The sequence below is a fragment of the Populus trichocarpa genome, chromosome 10 (genome assembly GCF_000002775.5).
Source record: "Populus trichocarpa isolate Nisqually-1 chromosome 10, P.trichocarpa_v4.1, whole genome shotgun sequence".
Classification (NCBI taxonomy): domain Eukaryota; kingdom Viridiplantae; phylum Streptophyta; class Magnoliopsida; order Malpighiales; family Salicaceae; genus Populus; species Populus trichocarpa.
Window position 1 is genome coordinate 11,695,223 of NC_037294.2, and position 18,293 is coordinate 11,713,515.

At 34.5% G+C, this 18,293-nt stretch overlaps 2 protein-coding genes and 1 pseudogene across 3 annotated transcripts; 1 reads left to right on the top strand and 2 right to left on the bottom strand.

The window, feature by feature from the left end:
• Nucleotides 1-238: 238 nt before the first annotated feature.
• Nucleotides 239-6,026, bottom strand: LOC18102524 (glucose and ribitol dehydrogenase-like; annotated as a pseudogene).
• LOC7459041 (single-stranded DNA-binding protein WHY1, chloroplastic) lies at nt 5,928-9,514 on the bottom strand. The gene is made up of 7 exons (XM_002315757.4): nt 9,204-9,514; nt 8,976-9,076; nt 8,812-8,904; nt 8,359-8,453; nt 7,640-7,713; nt 7,065-7,153; nt 5,928-6,298 (listed from the first exon to the last, which is right to left on the bottom strand). Exons 1-7 carry the CDS (start codon nt 9,439-9,441, stop codon nt 6,173-6,175), a joined length of 816 nt encoding a protein of 271 aa, XP_002315793.3. The 5' UTR covers nt 9,442-9,514; the 3' UTR covers nt 5,928-6,172.
• A 151-nt stretch (nt 9,515-9,665) lies between these two features.
• On the top strand, nt 9,666-14,974 carry LOC7459042 (uncharacterized). 2 transcript variants are annotated; one of them, XM_024609700.2, is made up of 8 exons: nt 9,666-9,988; nt 10,103-10,161; nt 10,259-10,424; nt 10,544-10,632; nt 12,145-12,274; nt 13,308-13,400; nt 13,651-13,753; nt 14,407-14,974. In XM_024609700.2, the coding sequence occupies exons 1-8, from the start codon at nt 9,704-9,706 to the stop codon at nt 14,802-14,804; spliced, it is 1,323 nt and encodes a 440-aa protein (XP_024465468.1). In that variant the 5' UTR covers nt 9,666-9,703; the 3' UTR covers nt 14,805-14,974. The 2 variants fall into 2 exon arrangements, with proteins under 2 accessions (XP_024465468.1, XP_002314720.2); XM_002314684.4 differs by having other exon boundaries at nt 10,106-10,161.
• The last annotated feature ends 3,319 nt before the right edge of the window (nt 14,975-18,293 follow it).

Consider the following 18,293-nt stretch of genomic DNA (forward strand, 5'->3'; position numbering starts at 1 on the left):
ATGTTAATTTTATTTATTTATTTCTAATTGTTTAACATTGAAAAAATATATTCCAACTCATTTTGTTAATACAATCAAACGTCTTTAATAATTCATTTTTCAATGAATAAACGAGACTATGGATAGCTTAAGATTCTTATATTTTTTTAAAAAATAATATTTTGCAATCGGAGCTTGGTCGCTCAACTGAAGTAAACTCAAAAAGTTTCTCAGCTCAGAATCAAGTGAATACCCTCAATGATCACAAAGCAAGCATTTCTTTCATTATAGAAGATTCATTAATAGAATTTTGAAATTATATAACAACGTTGTCTACCATCCCATAAATTCCACACCCTGTTCCAATGAAATTTCATCACATAATCCTGAAGCTGGAAAATCCAAGCTCAACCCTCCTCTGTTTCCTTTGGGATTATACCCTCAGGGCCTGAGATAACAATGGTACAGAAGGATAGGAAACACAACCAATTAAACTACCGGAGTTCGCTGAAACGCCAGGATAACCACAGGCTTCATATGCATAAACATAGGGATAAGAAACGATAATAAATTAGTATAGCAATCACAGGAACGGTTCCTCATGAACCTGACTCCTTGCCTAGTTTACCATGCTCAGCCCAAATACTTATTGTCTCCCCACCATAATACAGGGCTAGTTGCAGAGCGAGCAGAACAAAAGAGCTGGCCAAAAACCCATGACCAGATCAAGCATTGACAATTAGCCCGCCTGCAGTAAAATGCGATAAAAGATTGTAAAATCACTACATATGAACAGTAAATACAGGCTCAAATTAGATCATTGATGCTCTAAAACATCCATACATACCATTAGGATGCAGAACCTGGCCATTAAAATAGGAGGAACACTCATCGGATGCTAGGAACACATAAGAAGGCGCGATCTCATAAGGCTGTGCTGCCCTGTCCATTGGCACATCAGACCCTAAGCTCGCAACCTTTTCAGCAGGCAGTGATGCTGGTTGTATTGGCGTCCAGACTGGACCTGGAGAGACAGCATTGACACGAATCCCCTTGCTTATAAGTAGTTGCCTCAAACCCCTGGTGAAAGTTACAATGGCTCCCTTAGTGGAGCTGTAGTCCAGAAATTGTGAGCCCCCGGTGTAGGCTTTAGCAGATGCTGTGTTGATGATACAGCTCCCTTCTTTCATGTATTTTAGAGAATGCCTATGCACACCAATACGAAACAATCATTAGTCCTTGTACTACCGAGGGTAGTCGGCGATCCTCCTTCAATTCGATCTCTTTCAAGGTATGCATGAGATTTGATATCAAATTATTGTTTGATACATGGTGTAGAGTGATTCTGCAAGCTAATTATCATCTCACATAATAGCTTAAACCCAAGCTAGCTGGACACATAATCTCTACGAGATAAAATCCATTACTTTACGCTCAATAGATCTACGATGTTAATATTCAACTGATTAAGAGCCAACTACAAAATAATAATCCATCTTCGTTCTAAATTGTACCATGCATAATTCCAGTTTAGATTCTAAGAAATCCTAGTATAGTTATACAAGTACTCCAGTTCCATTCTCTAACCGAGATGAACAAGACCGTTTGACCAGACAGAAAGGTGGCATGGTTGATTCATATACGCTTTTTATGTATAATTTTGATTCTTTACCTGGCCATGAAGAATTGAGAAAATATATTGGTTCTAAAAATTCTCTCAAGCCTAGACTCGGTAATCTCTTCAATTGCAGTTACGTAGTACTGTTCAGCTGCATTGTTCACCAGAATATCAATCTGCCCGAATTCGCTCACAACTTGATCAACAACCTTCTTGCAATTCTCTTCAAACTTAACATCGGTAGCTATGGCAATAGGCTCTTTTGCATCATTTGACTTTGCCTTGAGTAGCATCTGCAGGGTTTCATCTTTGTCCCTGTCCTCTATCCCTTCTACATATATATGTAAAGGCCACAGTTGCACCCTCTAATGCAAAATGGTAGCACACGGATCTTCCTATCCCAGAATCACCTCCAGTCACCAGAGCTACCTTTCCCTGCAACGGATCACAATGCATCGCCACTTGATCACTGACATTCAAATGCTACAATATCTTAAATTCGTACCCAGCAATGAAAGAAATAAAATAGTGAAAGAAAACATTATGTCATATATGCATGATCTAGATATTAAAAGAAAAGGATGTACATGGAGCTTGTTGGAAGGCTGGTACTTGGGATTTATGGCCTGTGGAAGTGGATGCATGAGATATTTTTCCCCGGTTGCTGGGGCTGAGTCTGCAGTGGAAACCGAAACTGTTCATTGCCAGTTGCGATCTTGTGCCAGAAATAATAAATTTCTTCTCCTCGACTCAATTCAACTGTAATAAGAGAGCAAAAGGGAGGAACGAGAAACTTTTGATTGCTTTGAGAACAGCATGATGAGCAGCATTCGTGGTTGGATATTTATTGACAATGTGGTATCAGGCAGACAAATCCTACCATCTAAAATCTACTTGGGTGCCGTCTAATGTTGAAGTTTTTGCCAAAGCTATATGGGGTCCTCGACTTGGGTTATCTAATTGGTGGGCCTATGAGTCAAATCCTATTAAATGCATCTGTCCTCATCCCTTGCCATTTCATTGAAGAGAGAAAGAAATTGAGTGCATGGATAGAGTTCTACCAGAATTTAAGAGCTCCATCTTTGCATCCATGCAGCCAGAGACGACTGTACTGTCTGTACATACAAAAATGAGATTGATAAGGTATATATTTTTCCACCCAATATATTTCTTATCCAAATTTATATATATATATATATAAAAGATCATTTGTTTAGGTGTTTTTTTTATGTATAATTTAACTTAGCTTCGTTTCGATGCATTAATTTTTTTATGTTTTAAAATGGTTTTGATATATTAATATTAAAAATATTTTTTAAAAATTATTATTTTAATGTATTTCTGAATCAAAATACTTTAAAAAACTACCATAGATTCTCAAATACCTTCTTTACATATTAGAAGTGAAAAAAAAAGGAAGAAAATTGCACAGAAAAAATTGCTTGATGTGCAAAAATGAAGAAACTTTTTTTGTTTTAAATAACTTTGGCTTTTGATAGATAAGAAAATTAGAAAGGGAGGAAACCAGCTGACATATCAGGCTCCGTTTGTTTGCAGGAAAGTTGTTTCCTTTTGGAAAGTATTTTCCGATGTTTGGTAGTGTTATGGAAAATGAACTGGAAAACACTTTCCAGTGTTTGGTTATGTTATGGAAAATGAACTGAAAAATAATTTATTAATGAATTAATTTTTTTTTCAAGTTTATCTAATATATATAAAATATTTAATATAAATATTTAATCACTTACAATAAAAGAATGAAATCTAAAAAGTATAATGATGAATTTTTTTTATTATATCCTATATTCATACATAGTTTATTTTATAAAATATAACTATATATGTCATATTATATTATAGAGAAATAAGCTTGTGAAATATTTTTTAAGTAAAACCTATTAATATATTTTTTTCAATTTTAAAAACTTAAAATAAGTTTTTTTTTTCATATGAAGAAAGCCAAATTAGTTTATGGTAAGAGTTATATATTTGGGTTTTTTTTTTTTGGTATGAAGAATTTTTTAAAAGATAAATACATACAAAAATATTTTGATGGGTTTTTTGGATAAATATTTTTTTTTATGGGTAAAGACAATTATCCTTTTAATATCCCTTTAATATATATCAAATAAGCATCAAGAAATAAATATACAATTCATAAGTTCACAACGATCAATAAGATCAATCATTTTAATTCTTAAAAATAATCTGATTATCGAATAATTAAATAAAAATAAGTTTAAAAAATCACCCCGCATGCAGCAACACAACACACGATCGAGTTCATGGCTAGGTTCAATTCTATTCTATTTTGATTTGTTAGTTATAACCATGGAGATTGTTGAGTTTAAGCACTAATAGGCAGGCAAGGCTGGTACATAATATTTGGATGATAAACAAACTAATCTACCTCATCATCAGTTATAAATTAGGGAGATTTTATTGTTAATCTCTATTTTTAGGGGAACAATACGTACCTAGAGTTGTATTACATTAGATTTCATTATGTTATTAAACACATAATTTATAACTGAAATTACAAATATATAGTATAATTATAAATAAAAAAAACCCCACCGTTCCCCAGCTCTTGCATTGCAAATCTCTAACTCTCTCCCATAACTTAATTAAGACAACATCATGGGTTTCTCTATTTTCTCTCATTCGATTTCTATAATTCCCCTGGTTTCCCCTCTGTCGCTTTCCCATGGTTTCCCCTGGTTTCTCTAATTCCCCTGGTTTCCCCTCTATCGGTTTCCCCTCATTCTCTAATTCCCCTGGGTATTTGGTATTCAGTTTCCCCTCCTGTTTTCTCTGTTCTCTCTCACCATTCACTGTTCGCTCTCACCATTCACTGTTCGTAAGTCCTTAACTTTCTCTATCGGTTGTTCTCTCTCGGTCCTTAACTTCCCCTGGCTTTCTCTCGCCATTCCCCTGTTCTCAAGAAGCAGGACAACATCACAGATTCAAGGGGCAAGGGCAAGAGGGCTAGACCTCAAGGACTTGCTCCTCCTTCCCAGTTCTCATCCCTCTCTTCCTCGGCTAAATGTACTGATAACGCTGGGAAAGAGAGCAAACAACAGATTCACTGATCCCCCCCCTTTTACTTTGCGTCTCTCCCTTTGTGCTGGATCCGGGGACGGGGAAACAGGGTAGGGACTGGATGGGGAAGTTTGGTTTCCGTAAAGAAGCTACTGAATGTGCAAGAAAAAATGCAATAATTTTTATGGCTTGCTTGTGATGAATTTGGTTGGTTTTTTCTGTGAATTTTTTTGAACGTGACGATGTAAGATGAAGAAGAAAACTGGGTATGGAAAAAATTTAACAAAGTATTTCAGATATGTGTTTTATGTAAAGATAGGAAAATGTTTTTCTTTTGACAAGGAAAGGAAAACACTTTCCTATGATAAAAGATAGTTTTTTTTTTTACCGGAAAAAACTTTCCTTTGACTAACTTTCTGGATGGTTGCCAAATATGGAAAAATAAAAAAAATAGATTCTAAGAATTTGGTTTCCTTGAAACAAACAAGGCATCAGTATCACCAAATTGAAGAACTGAATTCTACCTGCAAACGTCGATATGAAAAAGAAAATCTGAAGGGAAACACGCCTCTCTCTGTTTTTTTTTCTTCTTCTTTAAAGAGACAACAGACACATGTCATTTTTATGTTCCAAAAATGTTGCCGCGAGAAAGAGAACTCTATTGATACACGGACTTCCACCTGTGTACTCCACAAGGAAACTCCTTTGGTACACGAATTTCCGTCTGAAGGAAACTCTGCCTGCCTGCCTGCCGCAAACATTTTCTATGAAGCTGACCCTCTATGCTTGCAAATTAACATCATCATTTAAAGCTACAAAACTCCATTGGAGGTTGCAAATAATGAACACACTCTAAATTTAGGAAAATAGAGCTTTCGAGATTTGACTACTGTTTGACATAAAGGGACTTAATTGCAAAATTGTTTTTTAATTCAGGAACTAATTGTATTTTACAAGAAAACATGAGGACTAAAAAACTTCAAGTTAAGGACTTATCTGTGAGAAAAAAATATGAGGTCTGAAATAATTTCTTAAAAATAAATGAGAGCGAAAATTTCAATTTTTTCCTATGTTATATTTTTAAACGGGTGAAGATGAAGAAATGCTTATCTCAATTTATAAGGTGAATGCATAAAGGAATGTAAGGATCCACTCTCATGTTTTTCAATCTGTTCCAAGTGGTCTATTTTTCCCCAATTCAGTTCTTTTTTTCTCTCTTTGTACAACTGATCATTCTTTTTCCTCTAAATCTCTATGTCGTCTTGAGATTTTCCTTGTCTGGAACCTATACATTAAAACACTGTCGTTTTTTAACGAGGAAAATACCGAAGTACATGTCAAAATTCTCAAGGTCAGTAGGACGCGCCACATGGATAATGTCTACCATTGATGTACCTCCTGCAGAAATATCCTACTAAAAAACATACTAACCTGGAATACAATGTCCAAGTTTTCATAACAAGACAAGGAGCCCACAATTGATATAAAGGCGGGGGGGCGTTTCCACCATTGTTCTAAGCAACATTAATGCTGCTACCTGTTCCAATCGTAGTCTCCCCCATATCTTGGATTCACATTGTTCTCCCGGCTACTGTCTGCTGATTTTATGGAATTTGCATTCGCATAGGCATGCCAACCTAGGAGGTATGGCAAGATATACTGCAGGGGGCAAAAAATGAAGAGCATCAGAAATAACAAAATGAATGGAGGAATGAATAAAACAAAATGTTCACTCCAAAATGAAACTTAATTTTGAAGCCAAGTTAAAAACAAATATATAAGCCACCATAAATTCAATCTCCCCAGTATTTCACTCATGTCCAAGGATTTAACAAGTAGTTCAAAGGCCAAGAAGCAAAAAATTTTTGAAAGATGTACTACTTGTTACACAAGATCCAAATGCATTTGGTGTTAATTATATAAGAGCCATCAAGTTCTATTTTTAGACTGGGCAAATTCAAATTATTTCTCCAACTATCCACCAATTCTCAACTAGGTCCCCAAACTATGAAGTTTCTCAACTGGATTCCCAAACTATTAAATATTTCTCTATCGAGTCAATACATTCATGTCTGTTTAATGTCTCCATCTAACTTGCATATAGTATGCACTAAAACAACATAGATTTGGATTTGACATTTTCTGGAAAAAAAAGGGGAAGATCTAGGACGAGCGACCCAAGTGAACAACATTTTAGTTTGGAACTATATTGAGAATCAATTCACACTTGGGGACTATTTTGAGGTCTGCCATTTTACATTTTGCACACTGTCCTGCTTCTTTATTGACCATCCAAAGGCTACTGGATAGCAACATTCATCATGTTGGGCAAGAGGTAGAGCTAATTCTATCACATTAATTCAACAGAATCCCTCGATTTCTGATGCTTGCAATTGAGAGAGAGAGATAGAGAGAGGGGTTGTACATTAAAAGCGGAGATGAGGACAGTGTACTCTGCCCTGGTGACTGGAATGTATATACTCTCATCTATATTCAGAGCTTTGTTTTGAACACCTGCACAAGAACAAGAAGCACGGAAATGTTGGATGAACTTGCGTTCGCAATGTAAATGAGCCACATTTACATACTCGACCATCCAATTACTATTTACACATGAGAATTTATTATTGTTCCAACACAAATAACAGAATTGAGTTTTGATGAAGATATAGGAAGAAGCACTTGATATAATACCACCCCAAAATACAATGGTAGAATCCAAAGCCAAAACAAAACTAATTGAATTAATCCATGGGTACAATCTGTTCCCAAAATTTCAACCATACATCACACATGATTTAAATACTAATAATAATTGATGGTTCTTTTCGCCCAGATGTGGTAGTAGACATATGTGAAGCTTTATCAGGGTGATAAATGAGCAAGAACTCATGTGAATATGATAAGTCCTCAGGAAATTAACTGAGAATTGATGCATCATCTTCACATAGAACATGCTTTTGGAATTCAGTACCAGGAGTTGTGGGAAAAGAGAATTACTGAGGTTAAAGAAGTGACCAGAACCATCTGGAAGTGGCTCTACCTTCAACACCTTCCTGACCTTACCTTCCTCGCTGCAAATATCAACAGTTTAGTTACACTTTACAAACTATTAAAACACTACTGCTATAACTTGCAAATATTCATGTTTTCCGTGGTCAATAATAAGCATTCCTGCAATCTATACTGAGCAGAATGATAAATCCACATCAATAGGCATACAGGATACAAACATTGCAATAGGGTGGGCACGATACAGTTGTTAAGGAACATAAAAGCCAGTCTCAAATTCTGAGTATCTCAGCTCATAACAAACTGCAGATTTCAGTGTGAGTCAATAATGAGAGTTGAAACATACCGTGTCTACTGTTAGTTGGAATTGGATGCAATTACAAATTAACAGAAATTGTTGCTCATCAATTATAATCATTTGATGACTGGCAGGAAGATGGAATCACAAAAAAGAGTTTTCATATATTCTTCATTGAAGAACTAATTTCAGATTGCAACAGATGAAATGGAATTTATATATATATATTCAAAACAATGAGTACAAAAAGCATTCAAATATAGCATGGCCAGCTGTTTAGGGCTATATAATCCGTATCAGCTATCATTGTTGGAACACAAGATTACAAAGAAGAATATAGAATGAATAAGAGCATGCAAACAAGTTCAAAATGTTTAGTCTGCTGTCCACGTGAAAGATTAGAAAGTACCTTCTTCCCTTATTAGGATCGTGAAAAAACTCACAGGAATCTCTTGCACCAAGACTTACAAGATGTCCAATTTCTGTCACCGACAATGAAAATACCTACAAGATGTCCAATTTCTGTCACCCGCAATGAAAACTCCTACCGAGATCAATCAAACTCTAAACATAAATTAAAGGATAAATTGTGATGCAGGCCACATGTCAAACGCAAGAACACGTTTTTCTTATAATCATGCCAACGGCCTGCTTCTCCAATATGTGGAGTATGGCGGGTCAAACACACTTGGGGTTTGGAGTTCGGGGATCCACAAAAGGTGGTTATGGTCCTGGTTTTTCACTTATAAAATCATTAACTAGGCAAGGACTGGAGTAAACCTGATCTGAAGGGTTTTTTTTTTTTTTCAATTGAAACAGTAGTTCGAACAGGTTGCAATGTTTCAAGTAAATTGTAGGTTACCTGCTTTCTCGTCCAATCATATTGACGAGCAGAAGATGCAGGAGCAAACTGTGACAGCACGAAGCCTTCCTTGACTAATTTATATGCCCCTGACTGCAATATATATTAATTTGAAAACATAAAGAGAAGCAAAAAAAAACAGATGAGAAGAGCAGTAGGCTTACCTCTAATGGGGAAAACTCTGGGGCTCGAGGCTCGATTGTAAGAGCAGCCTTCCCTTTGTATATTGAATGGCCCACAAAAACCTTGGGCGGAGATTCTCCAACTGTGCGCGCGTGTGTGTATATATATATATATATATATTAAGTAACAATAATAGAAATAAATAAACATCTACAGGTGATTCGAGTTAATTAAAAGTGAAATATGAATATAAAATATAAAAATATAACCTGGAGGAGCAGAAGAAGAAGACGGCCGTGAGGAAGAGGTGAAGCTCTTCTGCTGGTGGTCGTAGTACTGGTATTTCACACTCAATTTTTTCTTCTTCTTGGTGTTCGAGGTTTTACTATTACTAATACTGTTAAATGCGCTACTATCTTGTGAGCTTTGACTGTTGGATTGGGGAAGCCATAGCATAGGGTTTTGGGTGGTACTACTCAACCAGCTCACACTGTTTAGCTGCAACATTTTCCCTCTTTCTTGTTTTTCTTTTGCTGAGCAACCAGAGAGAGAGAGAATCAGAGAGAGAGGGATGGATAAATTATAAAAAAGACTGCCATTCCCTTTCCATCAAAACGCTGTTTTGACATGTCGTTTTATTGTATGGACACTTTTTCTTGTGACACGTGTTATTAGTTTTTTTTATTATTAATATTTGTACTTTATTGATTCAATTATTCATAATATCCACACAACTTTCCTCCTTCATCTCTTGTTTCTTGCAGGATTTATGAGAATCTATGTTGTTGGTCAGTTAAGAATTGAGATAGAGATCACAAACATAAACATGTCCTCCTTATGGTCTCTTGGAGTTGGGCTTGGGACCATTATTCCTGCCTCTACAGGTCATAATAACAATAAGTGGAGAAGGCACAGTAATACTCACTTCCTCATTGTGCTTCATTGTTCCACCACCACTCGGAGAAGCTCTCCTCCTCTCATTTCCTGCTCCTCCTCCTCCTCATCATCATCGTCAAACAATCACAACTCATTGCCCAAACAAACCTCTCCTCAGGCACTGGCATCTCTCTCTGCCCTTTTCTTATACTTCACTGTGTGTTTTTCTTTTAATGTGATGGGATGCGATTGGTGGTATTTATTTGGTTTTGGTTTTGTAATTAATTAATAGCAGTTGGGTTATGATCCTTCAGCGGACTTACTTGGAATCCAGGTCAATCCAAAGCCAAGGTCATTCCCATTTGGATATATATATATATATATGTTATTAAATTGATTTCATTTATCGGTTTTTTTAATTCATCTAAAATAGCAATTTGATGACCAGGAATGATATATCCTCCGATCCACCAAAACCAAGGTCTTGGTTTGGTCCGAGTGGTCAGTATATCAGAGAGCTTCCCTGCCCAAGTTGTAGAGGAAGGGGTTATACTCCATGCTCTGAGTGTGGAATTGACAGATTCAGATTAGATTGTTCACTCTGTAATGGAAAGGTACTTACTTTGCTCGCCTCTTCCCATCGTACCAGTTATTTATGCTAATTATAAACATGACGAAACTTAATTTTCCTGTTGAATTTCACTTCTTTCACCATTGTCAATCATCATAACAGGGTATGATGACTTGTCGTCAATGCTTGGGTGATTGTGTCATATGGGAAGAGTCAATTGACGAGCGACCATGGGAAAAAGCCCGCTCAATGTAACTTCTTCATATCATGCTTTTCGACTTACATGCTTCTTACATCTTGCTTTCTAAGTGCATGCTGTTAGTTGTTACATAGTGAGTGTGATCAACACCTATATCCATGTTTTAATATCTTTTTCATTTGGTCACACGTATGAATAGATGACAAACAAATGTCGGTGTTGATCTTTGTGGATGACGGGTTCTTGTGAGGTATAAATGGAGTTCGTTTCCATACCCATGGCACTCTAATAACATGCACGAGTAGTAAGGGAGAGGAGTGAGAGGACAAGAGGGCACTCGTAGTTGAATGAAACATGTGCCGTGACTTGCAGACCCAAATGCAAGTAATTTAGAAAGGTGCTGCAAGGAATTCCCCTGGTTTAATAAATATGAAGTAGGGTAATTATAAGGAATGACTAGGATAATAGATAGCAGGTATGATTCGTGAGGGGATGTTCATGCAAGCATGGTTGTATATGAGGCTAGACAGAGAAAAGACGATGTAAAAATGAGGAAAAAATCCTTGAATGATAGGCTTGAGAGCACAGTTATAATATAGAGGAGTTGATAGTTGGCTGGCCAATGAGAGTATGCCAAGAATTTGATGCAGATAATTAATGAGGTGCCATTTTTCAAGGAAAAAAACCTGGATTGTACTCAAGCTTAATATGAAGGTCTGTGGGTCTTGAGCCATGTGGAGTCCATCAAGTCAAATATCTATAATTCATTCTTTTAGTTTCGGGTTAGTCCATAGATCCTGCCACCAACCCATAACTTATACTATGTGCAGCTGAAATTAGTGATAACTGTCCTTGACAACAAGAAATTTTCAAGTGGAAAGGCACATTTTCTGATGAATTCATCCAAGCATGTTTATTCCATATTCATGGGATAATCAAAGGATGAAATGAGGGAATTAGCATGATTTTGCATGATAATAATACTCATAGAATGATAAAATAACTTAGATTGTAATCAATGCTTATGAGAATAATGCTGTGAAACTTGTTGATATAGATGCGCGACCACGTGACTAATCGAGGGCAATTCTGTAAATGAGAAATGCAGTAAAAGTTGAGAATCTAGAGTCTTTTAACCGTACACACACATAGAAAATGTAAACTAGATGTACATGCATTGACAGTGTAAGAGACTATGAATTCCTTGCACTACACATAAAGCATAAAGGTATGTAATGTTTTATATCTTTTATGCCTTTATGCAACAGTCTTGTATTCGTTTCACTGTGACATGCAGTGATTTCCCATACATATTGTGATATGTAGAGGATCGAAAATCTAATGATAAAACTCTCCTGTTAGCTACTAATTTTGGTTGGCAAGGAATTTGTCTTATGGAGTGGTATGGTATGTTTTCTTATTTACTTTTTTAAATTGCATGCATGGCTTTGCTTGGTGTGAAGAGTGTAGCTTGAAAAAGATAATTTTGATTTGCTTGTTTGTTAAATGTCTGAGTTTGTAGATGACAGAGCATGGGCCTTATGTCTGGTTTGTGTTTTGTCAGTTCTCCATTCAAGGTGAAGGAGGACGATGATGTAGACAATTTGGAAATAGAGCTGGCGAAGAAAAAATCAAAGCGTGTTTACCAATCACTGTCTCCTGAAGTTGGACTGAAGATTAGTAGATCACTAAAAGTTAGTTTGTTACTTCAATCCGCTTATACGTTCTATATTCATAGCATGATGCATGAGTTTCATGAAGACAATCTAGAACCATACGTGAGAACATGCAATCACAGCTATGTGTCCTTGTTATGTGGCATATCTTTATCCTCATCGAGTAAATGTAGACTAGGTGGTATGGACCCTCATCCAGCCAGGGCATTATGGTCCTCTGGATCCTCTCTGTGCAGCCCCTTGTACTAGTCTCTAATTGTTTTTTTTTTCCTAATATAAAGGTGTTATGCAAAACCCATGCAACCAAACACAAAATATAAGGACACACAAAGTTTAATATGGTCTGGCAAATCTCCTAATCCCCTAACTTCGGCTATTACTATTAGAGACAACTTCAGTAACCATCCCAAAGAAAAAAACTCACAAGAAAACACTCACAAACCCAAACCCCAAAGCACCGAAGGAAACAATCCTCTAAATAATACTTCAAAAGAATCGCAAGAAAAACAATTCCTCAAAACCCTCATGGTGCAAGCCGTCTGATTTTCTTGGCTGCAATGCCAAAGAAATATACCTGTGCTGCTAAGGTGTATAGCCTAGCATTAAGTCGGTTGCTATAGGTCCAAAAACCAAATGGGTAAGTACATTGCAACTGCCACTTCCAGACAGGAAAGGAAAACCGAGTCATTTGACCAATAGAAGGTGGAGGTAGACTAGGCACCAATCTTCACACCTGGTCATTGCAGCTCCAAATAATGTGAGCAAAAGCATTTTGGGGACTGCTTGCAATTCTGCAAACTTAAGATGTCATTGAATTTGAGTTAATGGCCTTTTCTAGTTACTCAGATTAGAGAGCTTATATTGGATTTATAGTTCCTCGCAGGGTAAATGCAATCCTCAAATAGGCAACTATTAAATTATTTATCCTTTGTCAGTTTACAAAATCTTTATTGTTTCCTGTGATTGTTTTGGCTGATGCACATGTTTACAAGGAAGTTTGAAGTAGCCAGATCATGATTTTAAGCTTCTTTGTTTAGTTGGATAATTGCAGAGTCTCAATGCGAAAACTGGACTATTTAGTAAAAGAATGAAGATCATCCATCGTGATCCTATGCTTCATGCACAACGAGTGGCTGCAATCAAGGTATAAGATTCATAATTTCCTTTACCTTTGGGTTTTCATTTATTTTTGTTGACTGTGTTTGTTTTGCCATTAGTATATATCCAAAATTCTGCCCTGCAGCGTTGGAATTGTAGTTCAATTACTAAGATGCATGAGAGTCGTCAAAATGGTCTCATAATCTTGAGATAGTGAATATAATTGAACTATTAATTTTAAACATAATATTACATGGAGATTGCTCTCTAAGGTGTGCTTTAAATATGAAACGCAGAAAGCAAAAGGAACTGCTGCGGCAAGAAAACGAGCTTCTGAAACTTTGAAAGCTTTCTTTAGTGATCCCGAGAACCGTAAAAAACGGAGCATTGCCATGAAAGGTCAGATCACGTCATCCACTAAAAGTTTGCTGTCATTGTCACGATATAATGTTCTGTTTCTGGTTTCCCAAACTAATACAAGTCTCACTTTTTACTAATTTACTTCAGTTATTTCCTATTGCCATGATCTATGAATATAACCTGGATGAAGGCTACCTTTCTTCTTAATGTGGTTCCTGCCTTTTCTGCTCATGGTATCCATTTTAAGCTTTCCAAAAAATTGTTCAGGACTTTTAAGAGCGTCATAAATTTGGGGAGAGAGTATGACAGGAATATCTGCAAAAAATTCGTTTTGTATATTGCTGGTATTGGGGGAATGCTACTCCAGATGATTTTGTTATCATCACTAAGTTCTTGATTGATCAATTACAACATTTGATCTTTTATTTGTCATTCTGAATTGATTTATAAACAAAACTAATTTTGACAATTAGCATGAGAATTTTGTAATTTAAACTAATTCATTAATCAATCCTTGGTGATTATTTTTATTGACTCAAACTAATTCATTCATCAATCTTGAATAGTTGAATAATTATGATCCCCACCAGAATTGCTGCTTCCAGTGAGATGAGTAATCTTCATGTATTCTTTGGTATGTGTGTTCATCAGCTTGATTTCGGAGTACCAACTATGTTCTCTTTCTGAAACAGGAGTGAAATTTTACTGTTCCAATTGTGGACGTGAAGGGCACAGGAAACACTACTGTCCAGAACTCAAGGATAGCTTGGTAGATAGGCGGTTTAAGTGTCGGCTTTGTGGAAAAAAGGGACACAACAGAAGAACCTGTCCAAAGTCAAGAATGAGCAATCATAAAGGCAAAGTTACATGGCATCATCGCTGCAGGATATGTCGTCAAGGAGGCCACAATCGCAGGTCCTGCCCTCAAGTGGTTGGGATAAAATTTGGTGGCAGCGATACATTCAAAGGTTTTATGGTTTCTGGAAGCAGAAAATACACTTGTCGATTGTGTCGAGAAAAGGGCCACAATGCGAGGACATGTCCTAGCAGAAACACAAGGCCTGCAATGCTTAGTCCTCCACGTGAATAGGAAGCCACCAGCCTTTCTGGTGAATTATTGCTTCTTCCTATTATTTTATGTTTAAGTGATCGAAACTCCAAAAAAAAAAAAAATTGTGATGGTGCTCTGTATAACGATTACGAGGACACATCTATCCCTCTGTAAAATACTAAATGTGTAAGGAATCTATTATTTCTTAATCATATTATGTTATATAAAAAATTTATAAAATAAGATTAGCCTTTTGATATAAGAAATAAAAAATAATAATGATAGATAAAATATCACATCAGCTTTGACGATTGAGAAAATAAGTATGAAAATCTGAATCGTTTTCTTATAATATATTTGTTTTTATTGTTTTTATTTAAATTAATTAAAAATCCATGTTGTAAACCTTAATTTAAGAGGTATATTTAATGTTTTTTGGTTGGGAAGTAGAACTAGAAAAAAAAAAAATCTATCCATGCTAGATCAGTCCTTGCCACAACCCTTTAAATTATTTTAAAAACTTATAATAGTACAATAGTTAAATTATATTTCGTTTGCAACCTTATTGTTTTTCAATTAAATCATTTATTAACAAAATACAAGTTTTGTAACTTTTTTAATTGAATATACTTTAAGAATGTAAAATATATCAACGATTTATTTTTGTTTTTTTTTCTATCATTTTTTTTAATTCATATCATTAACAATCAATTGATGAATAAGCATGTTTTTATTAAATGTATTTGATATAACATGTGTTTTGAGTTAATAACAAAATAATTTAGATTAATAATATTGCAGCATACGACCTCTAAAATTTGGGTTAATAAGTATCTTTCACGGGCATCTATTTTATTATTGTTTTTCTTTAAATAAAACTAGACTAGTATTGATAAGAAAAATTATATCAATTAGTATGATAATATTAATATGATCGGAGATTTTTTACTTGCAAATAATCATACTATAAAAATAGGGCAACCCTAAAACCGCGGGAAGAGAACATATGGTTGAAAAAAATTCATGTAGTTATGAAAAAACTTACAAGCACACGACGTCGTATAAATTATATGAGAATCTACTATTAATGAGTTAATTATAAATTAAAAAACAATAATCGAACACCCACTCGACAAGTGGTTCTCTCGCTAGTTGGTAGCTTATTACGTTGTTAAATGTCGTATTAACCTTTTATCGCAGTTGGAATTTTCAATTAGGTTGTTGTCATGTTTTTTCCATGCAACTGACAACAATACTCGACATTTTGAAATTTAAGACTTGCTTGGTTAATTATTTAAATAAAATATATAACTCTGTGGTTGTAATTAATTACACGCAATCACTAAATTAATTAGATTAAATTTCATGTGCGACGTTATGTGATAGAAAAAATAAAATTCCATATATTAGACTTGAAAATAACTTTTATATGAAATCCAATGGCATCCAGATGAACAACGATTTATACTTTCAAAAAAAAAAAAATGTAAGGGGAAAAAAAAGACAACAGTGGTAGTTATCATTCTTAGGGATTAATTTTGCATCAAAATATCGAAAAATGTCAAATTAAAATTCTTTATATATATATATATATATATATAAAGAACTGAATTAGAGAGGTAAAAAGACAACGGTGCCATTTCTCTTCCTTATCTTTGCCCTGTTTCATAATTTCGAACCTGCAAATGCAATTGTATACTCATAGAGTAGTTCAGTGGTCTGGATAAAAGTTGGTGTTTTTATAGATTGTTTATTTATTTTTACGAACTAGCATTCTTGGTCTATGCGTTCCTAGTACTAGGATTGACAATTTTCAATTTGATTTTAAAAAATAACTAATCTCAATTTTTTTAAAAAAAAATCAGGAATGAAACTAGTTCAAATTAATAATTTTTTGTTCAGTTTGGTTTGTTTAATTAATGTTAAAAACCGGAAAAACCTGGGTTTTTATTTCGGGGGCTCTTTAAGGGTTTTTTTAGGTTTTAAAAGTTATTGATTGATATAAAATACACTAATTGCCTTTTTTTGTATCCTATAATTGAATTTGCTTGTGCCTTTTGATGAACTTTTAAAATACTTTTAATTGATGTAAAAAACATATTGCCTTTTTATCTTTGAACTTAACTTTTTAATTTTTTTGATGGAGCTATTTATAGTATTGATTCGTCATGTTTGTTATGGTTTTGTCACACAAACAAACACGATGATACAAACAATAACTATCAAATAAATTAAAGTTTTTTTTATGGAAAAAAACACATCGATTCATCAAGCCAACTCAATTTAAAATATGTTTGAAATTGTGACAACGGTGACGATTAAAAGTGTTTTTTATTTAAAAATATATTAAAATAAAAAAGATTTATCTTTTAAAAATTATTTTTAATATCAGCACATCAAAACGATCTAAAAATATAAAAAAATTCATTTTAAATAAATAAAATTTAAAAATTTAAAAAACTAAATCTCGTTCCGAACATGCTCTCAATTGTATGTCAAGATCCAAGATTAGGAGATGAAAGGATGATACGCCACTGCCAAAACAAAGCAGAAGAAGTCAGTTGATGAGATATTAACTCGCACAATGCAAACATCATTATATTGTTAACTACTTGACTCAAGGTAACTTGCAATTGCAAGGTTAGCGGGCAATGAAATGGGAAGGTAATTTATGAATTATTTTATTATTATAATTATTTTAACAGGATAAAAGATAGAAATTGAATAAATATACATAGCTAACTAAAATATTACAAAATTTAACCATATAGTAGGTGAACTAGTGATAGAAGTTTGGTGCTAAAAGATTTGCTTCCCTTGTGGTCTCAGGTTCGAGCACTGTGGTTGCTAATATGATGATCACTGGAGGCTTACATAGTCGTTAACTTCAGGGCCCGTGAAATTAGTTAACGTGCGTACAAGCTGGCCCGGACATCTATATTAATAAAAAAAAAATTACAAAATTTTGCTGAGATTTTCCTTAAAAACTAACATCAACAGTGAATAAGAGATGGTTACTTAAACATACAGATAAACTGAGGTCTTTAAGGAACAATATATAATATATTTGAACCAACATATGCACTCCGCTTGACTTGTATAAAAAGCATACTAGCATATTGCATTTACGGTAATTGTAAAAATAACACGGAGAATCGTAACAGGTGATAAATCAATGGTTAAAAGCACCCCATGAATTTACCAGTCAAAAATCATACGAAGAAATAACACATAAATTGTGGACAACTTAACATTTACATCCAAATTAAGAGGGGAAAAAAGATGCTGGTTAAAAAAATGAGGAACCACTTACAGACTGAGACAAGTGAAACGCTAGTAATAGATATAAGTAGATTTAATTTTGTCTTTGACCCATTATTTAAAATCTCTCTTTTCTAATCGATTTATTCAATATATTTTATATTATGATATAAAAAATATTTCATTTTATACAGAACACAAGGCTTTTTTAATTTTGATAAATGATTTTTTTAAAATATAAAACTATATACTTTTTTTTTTTAGTTT